Raw genomic sequence first — 12820 nt, 5'->3', positions numbered from 1 at the left:
TTGGAAAGGAGTAAGTATTATGACCACAGGGGATGCTCTAGGACTAATGCTCATCAGAAAATGACTAGGGGTGCTGTCATCCCTATGTTCTTTATTCAGATGGGAAACTTTCCCACAAGCCAAAACACCCCTAAGATGTATTCTGGAGAATTCGGGCCAGTCAGAGTGTATGTACCTTTTTCCCTCTCAGACTTGAAACAAATTAAAATAGACTAGGTAAATTCTCAGATAACCCTGATGGTTATATTGATGTTTTACAAGGGTTAGGACAATCCTTTGATCTGACATGGAGAGATATAATGTTACTGCTAGATGAGACACTAACTCCAAATGAGAGAAGTGCCTCCATAACTGCAGCCTGAGAGTTTGATGATCTCTGGTATCTCAGTCAGGTCAATGATAGGATGACAACAGGAAAGAGAAAAATTCCCCACAGGCCAGCAGGCAGTTCTCAGTGTAGACCCTCACTGGTACGCAGAATCAGAACATGGAGATTGGTGCCACAGACATTTGCTAACTTGCGTGCTGGAAGGACTAAGGAAAACTAGGAAGAAGCCTATGAAATATTCAATGATGTCCACTATAATACAAGGAAAGGAAGAAAATCCTACTGCCTTTCTGGGGAGACTAAGGGAGGCATTGAGGAGACACACCTCTCTGTCACCTGACTCTATTAAAGACCAACTAATCTTAAAGGATAAGTTTATCACTCAGTCAGCTGCAGACATTAGAAAAAACTTCAAAAGTCTGCCTTAGGCCCAGAGTAAAACTTAGAAACCCTATTGAACTTGGCAACCTTGGTTTTTTATAATAGCGATCAGGAGCAGGTGGAATGGGACAAATGGGGTTAAAAAAAAAAAGAAAAGGCCACTACTTTAGTCACGGCCTTCAGGCAAGAGGACTTTGGAGGCTCTGAAAAAGGGAAAGACTGGGCAAATCGAATGCCTAATAGGGCTTGTTTCCAGTGCGGTCTACAAGGACACTTTAAAAAAGGTTGTCTGACTAGAAATAAACTGCCCCCTTGTCCATGCCCCTTATGTCAAGGCAATCACTGGAAGGCCCACTGCTCTAGGGGATGAAGGTCCTCGGAGTCAGAAGCCACTGACCAGATGATCCAGCAGCAGGACTGAGGGTGCCTGGGGCAAGTGCCAGCCCATGCCATCACCCTCCCCAGGTATGCTTGACCATTGAGGGCCAGGAGGTTAACTGTTTCCTGGACACTGGCGCGGCCTTCTCAGTCTTACCCTCCTGTCCCAGACAACTGTCCTCCAGATCTCTCACTATCCGAGGAGTCCTAGGACAGGAAGCCACTAGATACTTCTCCCAGCCCCTAAGTTGTGACTGGGGAACTTTACTCTTTTCACATGCTTTTCTAATTATACCTGAAGGCCCCACTCCTTTGTTAGGGAGAGACATCCTAGCAAAAGCAGGTGCCATTATACACTAGAATTAGGAGAAGGAAAAAGGGTAAATATATATACGTATATAGGTATGCTTACCTAGTCCTCTATGCCCACACAGCAATATGGAGTGAAAGGGAATTCCTAACTTCCGAGGGAACACCTATCAAACATCAGGGAGCAATTAGGCCCCCAAATTCTCCTTACCTCTGAATCTACTTCCTCCAATCCCTGCCTAAAGATAATTTTATGGCAAAGAGAATTTGCTTGTGTCTCTCCAGATGACAATCGGGTGCCTGTGTGGGTGCCCACCAAACATCTGAAGATCTTTCATAAGCCACAGCATCTAGTGGACCCACCTGTACAGTGCAAATTGAAGGTTTGAAAAGCCTCAATTTGCTTTGCCTGTGCCTTCTGTTACAAGGGGCCTGTTTCTCATTATCAGTGGCCTCCCGGCTACAGCCACAAAAGTTTTTGCCTCTGTGTCAGTAGATTTACTAACATGGAGGTGAGGGTATGCTTGTGTTTTTGCAGTAGATGAATGAACCATGTGGATGCCCTCAAGATGTGTGCGACCATGGAATGGGAGACTGAAGGGACCCATGGATTCCAACCATGGACCGGGTTCCCCCAGTACGAGCCATGAGCCAGTTGAATCTGAATGTGAAGAAGGAACGAAGACCGACCAGAGTCATGGATGTTTAATGGACCAATGCTTTCTGACTCAGTTCCTTTCTACCCTGAATATAAGAGACCCTAATAGTTAGGCAGGAATATTATCACCTCTATTCAGCATGAAGTTACAGAAGATGGACCTTCATCCTTCTGCAACCCCTAGGATTAAGGGTCCTCTTGTAATAAGGGAAAGGGGAGATATGTGGGAAGCATTCAAACCAGAGTAACTCCAGTTTGAATAAGGGCTAAGAAAAATGAAGCTGGATCACCAACTGGCAATTAAAGGCTGCACAGCCTATAATTGCCTTGCTCAATTAAAAGAGGTCACCTTTTATGCTAGTAATAATGATAGTAATAATTATACCTTCTCTTTTACAAAAAAGAGAAAGGGGGCATGTTGGGAAAAAGCTGAGTGTTGGGAAAAAGCTGAGTGTTGGGAAGAAAGCTGAGGCAAGGCTTGCATGTCCGACATAATGTCCTCTGGAATGTGTCTAGACTTGCTGACTCCTTGCTTCTAGCCTTCCTAGGCTCCTAGATTGATTGTATTCCCATTATCTCAAGTAGCAGAACATGTTCCTTATAAATGCTAAACCATCACAGCTGTAGATCATGTGCCTGCCCTTTTGACCTCCTCATTCTCACCACCTGTTTCTTTGTTGGATTACCAATAAATAGCATGGGCTTCCTGAGCTCAGGGCCTTTGCATCCTCCACAGTCGCGATGGCCTCCCTTGTCCCATTTGACTTCTCAAACTGTCTTTTTCTCAATCCTTTGACTCCGCCAGACTTCATTGCCCCCACCACCTGGTGTTGGGTCTGATAACCCCAACATTTCTATGCCATTCTCACATCCAGGAGAGACTGAGAATCTGATACCTTTAAAAGTCTGAAAAGAAACATTTACCATCTATTCTCTCTGAAGGAGTCTTCATGTATCTAACAAGGCCAGCTTTGCTAGCTAATGTTCTTCTTTTCTCTCTCTCTCAACCTTTCTTGCCACTCAACCTGATTTACCAATATAACCTGTTTCTGGCCATGCTCTCAGTCTGCATTCTTTTCTGTAGCCTCAGGATGGTACTGTAAACCAAAAATGAAATTTTAAGCACCCCCAGCCAACTGAATGGACCCCTCCTCTCAGTCAATGGCATTCTAAAGTTAACCTGAGACAGGAGGTCTGGCCATGATGGAATTGGGTGATTGGATGTACCTCATTATACCCTCCTCCCTTATGGAATTCAGGCACAACAAACCAGCATTAACATTAAAACAGAGACCTTAAGATAATTTATTCTCGGCCGGGCGCGGTGGCTCACGCCTGTAATCCCAGCACTTTGGGAGGCCGAGGCGGGCGGATCACAAGGTCAGGAGATCGAGACCATCCTGGCTAACACTGTGAAACCCCGTCTCTACTAAAAATGCAAAAAATTAGCCGGGCGAGGCGGCGGGCACCTGTAGTCCCAGCTACTCGGGAGGCTGAGGCAGGAGAATGGCGTGAACCCGGGAGGCGGAGCTTGCAGTGAGCCGAGATCGCGCCACTGCACTCCAGCCTGGGCGACTAAGCGAGACTCTGTCTCAAAAAAAAAAAAAAAAAAAAAAAAAAGATAATTTATTCTCTCTGAAGCCTGCTACCTGGAAGCTTCATCTGCATAATAAAAGCTTTTATCTCCACAATCCCTTATCCTAACCCTCTCTTGTATTGATCCCAGGTCTTTAGATAAACTCAACCAATTGCCAATCAGAAAATCCTTCTATGACCTGGAAGCCCCTGCTTTGAGTTGTTCCACCTTTCTGGACCAAACCAATATACACCTTATGTATATTAACTGATGTCTTATGTTTCCCTAAAACATATAAAACCAAGCTGTAAACCAATCACCTTGGGCACGTGTTCTCAAGATCTCCTGAGGCTGTGTCACAGGCATGTCCTTAACCATGGCAAAATTACCTCTACATTGATTGAAGCCTATCTTAGTATTGGTTTACAGTATAAAAATTTCTGTAAATCATTGAGAGGCTGGGTTTTCATTCTGAAGGCTCCCATGCATACATGTTAAATAAATTTGCAATATTGTTCTCCTGTTAGTCAATCTGGCTCATGTCAGTGATTTTATAGTGAAACTTTAGGGGTCCAAGAGCCTATGGCCCTCACAGAATGTTGGTAGTGAGGACTAAGTTCTGTTTTTTGTTTTGTTTTGTTTTTGTTTTTTAATCTTGGCCAAATTCCTACCTAAAGGGTCTGGGGAGTCATGCCCTACAAACCATAAATTCTCATCAGATGGGTTTTATTTAACCCTTTATATCATGACTTACTTTCCAATCTGACTCTGGCATAGCATTACGAGACAAGGAAGAAAATAAAAATATTTTACCCCAGAACATATTTCTCTGCCATATCTTGAAATTGCCCAGCAAAGTCTTTTGTGGGAAAAGTCCACATTCTATAGGAAATCCCCTTTCCCCTTTGTTTTCTTTCTTTCCTTTCCATATCCAGGAGATAATCAACTAAGAGACAGGCACCCTTTTAAGTCCAGTAAGAAGCATTTTACAACCTGCTCTCTCTCTCTCTGAAGTCTGCTATCTGAGAGATTCCTCTGAACAATAAAACTTGGTCTCCACAATCCTTTATCTTAACCTGAACATTTCCTTTGATCCCAAGTCTTCAGATAAACTTAATCAATTGTCAGTGAGAAAATGTTTAAATTTACCTATAGCCTGGAAGTTTCCACTTTGAGTTGTCTTGCCTTTCTGAACCAAATCTATGTATTTCTTAAATGTATTTGATTGATGTCTCATGTATCCCACAGATATATAAAACCAAGTTACACCCTGACCACCTTGGACACATGTTCTCAGGACTTCCTGAGGGCTGCGTCACAGGCCATGGTTGCTCACATTTAGCTCAGAATAAATCTCTAAACATATTTTACAGAGTTTCACTCTTTGTCAACAATAGTTTGGTGCCCAAACACATGTGGCCTCAGATAAGACTCAGGACCCCAAAGGAGTTGCCCAAACTCAGAGCTAAGGTACCAGCAGGGCCCACTGAAGCCTACCTGACTTTGAGCTTCTCCTCCGGTGGAACTGGTAAGTCCTCCTGAACCCCAGACCTCCCTTTGGTTGATGGTCCTTGATTTATTCTGAGTTGGTTTTCTCCTAGGAAGTTGTTGTTTCAGGATCCTTATTCTAGTTCAGAGCTGCATTCTACATGGAATTCTCTCTTGCTTTTTCTCCTAAAATTTATCTTGATTTGGTTCATCCGTGCGCATTTGCTTAAGGAACTGAACTGTTGTTTTCATAGATAAATGAGAGACTGAATTTTTTAGCTCCAAAGAGAAAGGGCATTTGCTCCTCCTAGTCAAAAATGTACCCTGGGTGACCAAGGGCCTTGTGGGAGTGTCTAGGGGGTTGACCCTCCCCAACATGCAGCAGCCCTACAGGGAAATCCCCAACAAAAATTAATTTAAAATTGCTCATCCAGCAAATGCATATAAGGGCTGATCACCCAGGGTTTTGAGCCCTCTCAGAGGTCATAGACCTCTGGAGAGAGAAACCCAGACACCTGGGAGGGCAGGAATGACTCAGTGGTGATACACTGTGGAGTCCTGCCCACAAGCAGCACACATTGATCCATCACACAAAAACCCTAGGCTACAGCTCAGTTCCTCCTTTTAAGAAGAAAAAAAAGTGAGAAACAAATCTAAGAATAAGGAGAAAACAAGGAGAATGATCCTTTTCTGGGCACTCTGTAGGTTTTATGACATCTCTACTTGCCAGAGTTTATATAAAATAGAAGTAATATGGTCTTCGTGCACATTTACATTAAGGAAAAAGATTCCTAAGGTCGACCTGCAAACTATAGAGTACCTAGGTTCTATTTTCTTTTCTGCCTGCTTTAAATGTGCTGTTACTTTTCTACTGAGATAAAAACCACCGTTTGGATCTGTTTTTTGCAAGCTGGCAAAGTTGTATTTATCCCATGGCTAAAGTACTGAAGTAATAGCTATGGGAACTTTGTGTGTGTGTGTGTGTGTGTGTGTGTGTGTGTGTGTGTGTGTGTGTGTGCATTTAAAGGCCTTTATCATAGGCTTCTATAATTTCATGTTCAACTGGCAATTGAATCCATTTTAATTTCCCTCTAGCATACCAGACTTTCTCTTTGTACCTTATGATGTAAATTTTACTATCTGATTTCACCTGAGTTGCCTTTAATATGCAAATTTAAGGCTATTTAGCTGACAACTGCCTAGGGTAAGATTTTTTAAAATGGCAAAAAGAAAAAGGTCTTTATGAGTCTATACAATGTGCTTCTACCAGCATGCCTAATACATCATATATTTATGTGTGTGTATACAATATTTTCACGACTAAAAATATATGAAGAGGCTGGGCCCAGTGGCTCATGCCTGTAATCCCAACACTTTGGGAGGCTGAGGCGGGCAAATTACCTGAGGTCAGGAGTTCGAGACCAGTCTGGTCAACGTGGTGAAACCCCATCTCTACTAAAAGTACAAAAATTAGCCGGGCATGGTGGCACATGCCTGTAATTCCAGCTACTCGGGAGGCTGAGGCAGGAGAATTGCTTGAACCCGGGAGATGGGGGTTGCAGTGAGCTGAGATTGTGCCACTCCAGCCTGGCTGACTAAGCAAGATTCTGTCTCAAAAAAAAAAAAAAAAATCATAAAATAAAATAATATATATACACACACATATATGAAGAGCTCTGATTAACTGGCTTTTAAAAAGTGCTTAAATCAGATACTAAAAAAAAAAAGACTAGTTAAATGCTTTTTCAAGTTCACGTGACTTAAGTAAAATCTTTACTTAAATAAGATTTTATTTTAGTAAAGATTTAGCTGACTTTAAAATTATTGGCCAAATATCAGCAATGTCTTTAGAATTGTTAGCATTTTGTTTGCACCTATTGATCAAGTCGTTTCATGTTTATTCCTGCAGAATACTATAAGATTTGCCATGTTATAAACTATAAAACCCACCCCAAGACAGAGGGATCTTTGATTGTATATGCTTATGAAATATTGTTGGCTTAAATGAAAACAGCTAAATACTGAGTTATTGGTATAAATATCCTTAAAAGTAACCATAAGTTTTATTACTTAGGTAAACACCTGAAATTCACAGCTATAAAAATGGTTAATAGAAAAGTAACTTAAAAAATATTGGCTATCACTTTTTTGCAAATAATCTAGGTAAACTACTAAATTAATCAGGTAAATGTAATGGAATAAATGCTTGTAAACAAACCTGTCATAATTTAGGATCTAAGGTTATTATTTGATATTAAGTATCTGGGTAATTTCCAATTTAAGAATTTTTAACGTTTTTATTAGTAAAATATCTTTGTCTAATTCAAACCTTATTTAAGGGTTATATATGAAACAAGGTAAACCAGGCAATAAGGGTGATATAAAGAAAGTTATAAAAATAAACAGGTATTTTTGACAAAAAAATTTAAAAAGGCTTAAAGAAAAGATATTTTATATAAGAAAGAATCTTGTGTGGTAAATTTTTGTCCAAAATAAAAATGATGAGATTGTACAAGAAAGAGGGGTATTTAATATAAAACAGTCTGAGTACTTGTGAATGAACTACATAAGTCGTAATAACATTAATAAAATAAATTTTTGAGGGAGTTAGGTAATTCAGTTTTCTATAACTAAAAATAATCATAATAATCTTTCTAGAGATGGGTCTTTAATATTTTAAAAAATGCACTAGCACAAAACTAAGTAATTGGTTAAAACAAGATTTTATTAGAAATATTGACTTTTTTTGGGGGGGGGGGGATGGAGTCTCACTCTGTCACCCAGGTTGAAGTGCAGTGGCATGATCTCAGCTCACTGCAGCCTCCACCTCCTGGGTTCTAGCAATTCTCCTGCCTCAGCCTTCTGAGTAGCTGGGACTATAGGTGCGCACCACCACCCCTGGCTAATTTTTCTATTTTAGTAGAGACAGAGTTTCACCTTATTGGCCAGGCTGGTCTCGAACTCCTGACCTTGTGACCTGCCCAGCTCGACCTCCCAAAGTGCTGGGATTACAGGTGTGAGTCACCATGCCTGGCTGACTTATTTTTAATGCAAGAAGTTTTTCAATTTTTAATTGTTTCTTTAACATTCTTCAGATTGATATCTTAAAAGTGCTATTCTTTCTCTTTTGAAAAGGCCTTGAAGGATGGCTCTCTCCTTCACCTTTTGTTGGCTCCTGTAACTTTTACTAGTTATGTAAAGTAAGGGAGAAAAATTGTTTTTGAAAACAGACAAATAAAGTAACTTTTGAGCATGTCTTTTATTCTGCATGCCTGTTATATCTCCATATTTGTATGTGTCATGTGGAAGTGATATTTCACTTCAAAACTACATGAAAGAGTTCTAATCAACTAACTTTTAAAATGTAAGTGCCTATCAGATTGGCAAAAGCTAGCTCAGATGCCCTTTTAATTTACATAACCTTGATAATCTGTGCTAAAAATTTAGTTTGGTAAATTCAATCTCAAAACTCTCCAGTAATTTAAAAATCTTAAAGTCATGTTTTAACCCTCGGGTTTTGCCCCCACCAACCCCCCAAACTGAAAATTCGGGTGACTAAAAAGTTAAAATACTAGAAGCACAAAATATGCATTTGTTAACATTTTATAAACACAAAGATGTCAATTCTCAAAAAAATGTAAGTTTCTTTTTGGTTAAGAAACATTTAAGAGTTGCTTTATAATGAAGGATAGTAACTCTCGTAACTGTCAAACTATAAATGTTATTTATCTCTCCTTATTTACTTTAAGGAAGCCAATATCACAGTATTCTGAAGACCATATAAATCTCTCTCATTTGACATCCCATTGGGCCTGGATCTGTTTCACTGCTAATGCTCTGCTTCCAAAATTATACAAGTTGCCTTCCTCTGGGCCCAGGAACTATCATGGAAGAGGTGGGAATGTAAGATTGTAAGGGCCAGCTTTGAGGGATACAATTAGGACAAGACCAAACCCTCCAAATCAAGAAGAGCGTACCAAAAAAAAATGCCTAAACAGCTGGTAAAACAAGTTTAGTTGTCTTCTAAACTCTTATGTGTCACTTTTGCATACATCCAACCACAAAACTTTTCTGCTTACTGTAAAATTTAAATATATATATATTTACTAACAGGATAAAGTACCTTGTAACAAACCCTCCTGGGTATAATACTGCCAGTTATAAGTTGTGAAGATAAATACGTCTATACATATATACATATTTTAAATTATTTTTCAGAACAATGCTTATATTTTGAATAGCTAATTGCTATAAGTCTGTAACAGAAACCAAGCTTACAGTAACTCAACACATAAAAGTTAAAAAGAAGCCAGTCTTGTAACTTTGTCTTTTGGTTCTATTGTCGGGTTTTTTGTTTGTTTGTTTGTTTGTTTGTTTTTTCAGAGTCTCTCTCTTTTCACCCAGGCTGGAGTGCAGTGGCACGATCTCGGCTCACTGCAACCTCTGCCTCCTGGGTTCAAGCAATTCTCCTGCCTCAGCCTCCTGAGTAGCTGGGATTACAGGAGCCCACCACCATGCTCAGCTAATTTTTGTACTTTTGGTAGAGAAAGGGTTTCACCATGTTGGCCAGGCTGGTCTCGAACTCCCAACCTCAGGTGATCCACACACCTTGGCCTCCCAAAGTGCTGGGATTACAGGTGTCAACCACCACGCCCAACTTTTTTTTTTAACTTAAAATAATTTTAAGAAGTAAGGAATGCCTGTCCACATCCATTCCTATATGGCCTAGAACAATTAATTGGCTATAAGTCTTTTGACTCCTAAGGTCCTCAGCCATGGGCAGTCCTGCCAAGGAAAAAATGACAGTGCAGAATTATGACTTCTCCTGTGACAAAATCTTTTCTCTCCCAGATACCAGTATATGGTCCAATTCAAAAGTGGTGGGAAAAATAGATTCATCTACTGTTAACAAGTCTATAACAATTTAGATACCGAGGGACAGATGTTTCTTGCATTTAATTTACACCCTCCTCAGGATGCTTTATCTATGGAAACACATTGATCAGAAAAGATATTCAATTTATTAAATTCTGAGTTAATGTTGGTCCCCAATTTCCAAATAAGATTTATCATAGGGTTCAAATAACTCTTAATAAGTAAGGTAACCACACTGTGAGACTGATCAAAGAATATGATGATTCATGCAGTGTTTATTCTGGCTGATTGATTCGTTTACTGCTCTCTGATGCCACCTATAACCTTGGATGCCCAAATCTTCACTATCTTTATGATAGACATTTTCTTGTAAATGTTATGCCAGATACAGCAAAAGGGAAAGGCACAATTAAAGACCCGGATCATGATAGCTCAGAACATAGATCTGATCTGGGATTTTTTTAAAAAAGACTAAACCCTAAGCCTGACTCCATCTCATCCCTTAAACTCCATCTCTTCCCCCCATTATCCAAAAAGCTAATATTTAAAACTATTACCATCAAATCAGAGGACCAAAGTACACAAAGTGGGCAGAGTCTCAGATGGAGTCATTAGTTATGCCCTGATAAGATGTGTACCGAGTTTGGACCAAGGCCATCATCTGAGGAATGTTGCAAAACTTGGCTGTCATAAGAGCTTTGAAATACAGATGGAAACAGAATATAGCCAGACTGAAGCTTCATGAGTAAAATCAAATTATAATTCAGAGTTAGCTCTGTAAGGGCAATCATTAAACTCTGATATTTTAACTTTTATGTCTAAAACATGTTAGCTCTGATTTTTGAAGCAGCCATTTCAATTTCAGAGTCCCTAAACGATACATAAATTCCCACAGGTTTCAAAGAGTGTATTTTGGTTTAACTTAAAATTAACTCTCAAACATAGGAAGATGCAAAAATAAAGTTGTGTTAAGATAACACCACACACCCAACAGCCTGGCAAAAATTAATAAGTCTTACAATACCAAATGTTGGCAAGAACATGGAACAATGGAAATTCTCCTGCCCTGCTTATATAAGGAAGCATAAATTGGAAGACCGTGTGGTATTGTGTTGTATCAGTGTGACCCGCAATTCCTTTCCTTGAAAAACTCTACAGAAATGCATGCATCAAACAAATCCTAGGACACACCAGTGTGTGTGTCCTAGGATTCTATGCAGCATTAATCATCAATAGCCTCAAAGTGAAAACTACAGAAATGTCCATTAATAGTAGGACTGGTATAAGAAATTGTGGTATTTTCATAAAATAGGATGCTGCACAAAATGAAGATAAACTACAGTAATATGCAACAACAGGGACACATCTTAGAAACATAATTATTATGTAATAATGTAGCATTACATGTGTGAAGTTCAAACACATATAAAATAAAATTTTGGTTAGGGATAGTTCCTTAGGAGGTAAATTATAAAGACAAGTAAGGAATTAACAACATGAAAGTCAAGATAGTTGTTTCCTTTAAGGGAGATGGAAGTCTCTGAGGTGCTGGCAATGTTATGTTTTTTTGACTTGGGTGAGTGGTTACTTAGGTATTTTCTTTTTAATAATTTATTAATCTGTAAATTTCTGTCTTATGCATTTTCTGTATAACTGTTATTTCACAATTCAAATATTTAAAAAGGAATCAACCCACAATCATGCAAGGCTTACTGAGTTTCCTTTGAATCTCTGGATCTGCTTTAATTTAACTAATTAACTTTCGATCATTATCACCACCAACACTTAACACAAACACACACACACACACACACTCCCCAAAGAACCAGAGGAAAAACAGACCATAATGTATCAGATTACTTAAAATCCTCCGCAAAGATGTTGTTACAAGCCACTTCTACCATACCTGGTGAAATCTTGCTGCAGAATCATTCGAAATATAGATGGTGCCCCATAAAACTGGTTGATGGGGTATTTCAACAATGCCTGGAAAGGGAAGAGAGAAGAAATTTTATTTTTACAGTTAAGATTAAACTAACAACCAATTATTAGCAGTCTAGTTCTGACCTTCCCTCTAGAAGAGCCCACTTATTCATTTCTTAATCATTTAAATACACATATATTGAGCATGGATTTCATACATGGTATGCATCAGGTACTGACGGGGGAATACAAAAACTGAGGTAATGTTCCAACTCCTATGGTGAGTAGGTGCTAATAGGATAAAACAGGACTTGAATGATAAGGCAGAAGTTGGTAAATGTCATAAGAAATATTTGAAGTACAAAAGTTATGTAAGAACACAGGAGAGGGAAATACTCCTAGTTGTGTGTCCCAGGGGGCTTGATGGAAGAGGTGGTATTTAGTCAGGACATTAGCAAATAGATATGGTGTCTACAGGCAGAGAAACAGGGACTATCTTGGAGATAGATGAAATAACAAGAAATAGGGTCTCGGGAGCTAAAGAAACATTTAAGTCAAGTCAAATAATATGATTTATTTGGATCCACTGGAGAGGAGCAATAATTAAATTTAGGAAGATAAGGTAAGTTGGAGTCAGGTTATTTAGACTACAAAATGTTTGGTATTCATGATTAATTAGTTGGATGTATTCTCTTTTCAAGTTTCAGATCAGCGTGGAGATACACTAAGAGAGTGAAGAACAGTAAAGAGAAGAGAAAGTGGGTTTGGGTGTCTTAATTTAAATCCTCTTCCTTAATTTGTCCATAATTCTATTTCCTTATCTGTAACATGGGAATGTCCATATAGTCCATGTAGAATCATGATTAAATATAATTGTCATTTGTGGACAAATCTGGCTCTACTT

The 12820-nt window shown here is 39.2% G+C and overlaps 1 protein-coding gene across 17 annotated transcripts in view; it reads right to left on the bottom strand.

Moving 5' to 3' along the window:
* The window catches only part of ACSM1 (acyl-CoA synthetase medium chain family member 1), a 58733-nt gene that overhangs the window by 22110 nt on the left and 23803 nt on the right, over nucleotides 1–12820 (bottom strand). For all 17 annotated transcript variants that reach the window (XR_012429356.1, XR_012429357.1, XR_012429355.1 and 14 more), the window contains one exon: nucleotides 11900–11979. Coding sequence is in view for 10 of the 17 variants with exons in the window: in XM_005591403.5 (XP_005591460.2) it covers nucleotides 11900–11979 (80 nt within the window). In the remaining 7 variants the exon portion in view is untranslated. The remainder of the gene's footprint in view (nucleotides 1–11899; nucleotides 11980–12820) is intronic.

This window comes from Macaca fascicularis, chromosome 20, assembly GCF_037993035.2.
Source record: "Macaca fascicularis isolate 582-1 chromosome 20, T2T-MFA8v1.1".
NCBI lineage: Eukaryota > Metazoa > Chordata > Mammalia > Primates > Cercopithecidae > Macaca > Macaca fascicularis.
The sequence above is the reverse complement of the archived record's forward strand: the minus strand, read 5'-3'. Positions and strand labels throughout refer to the sequence as shown.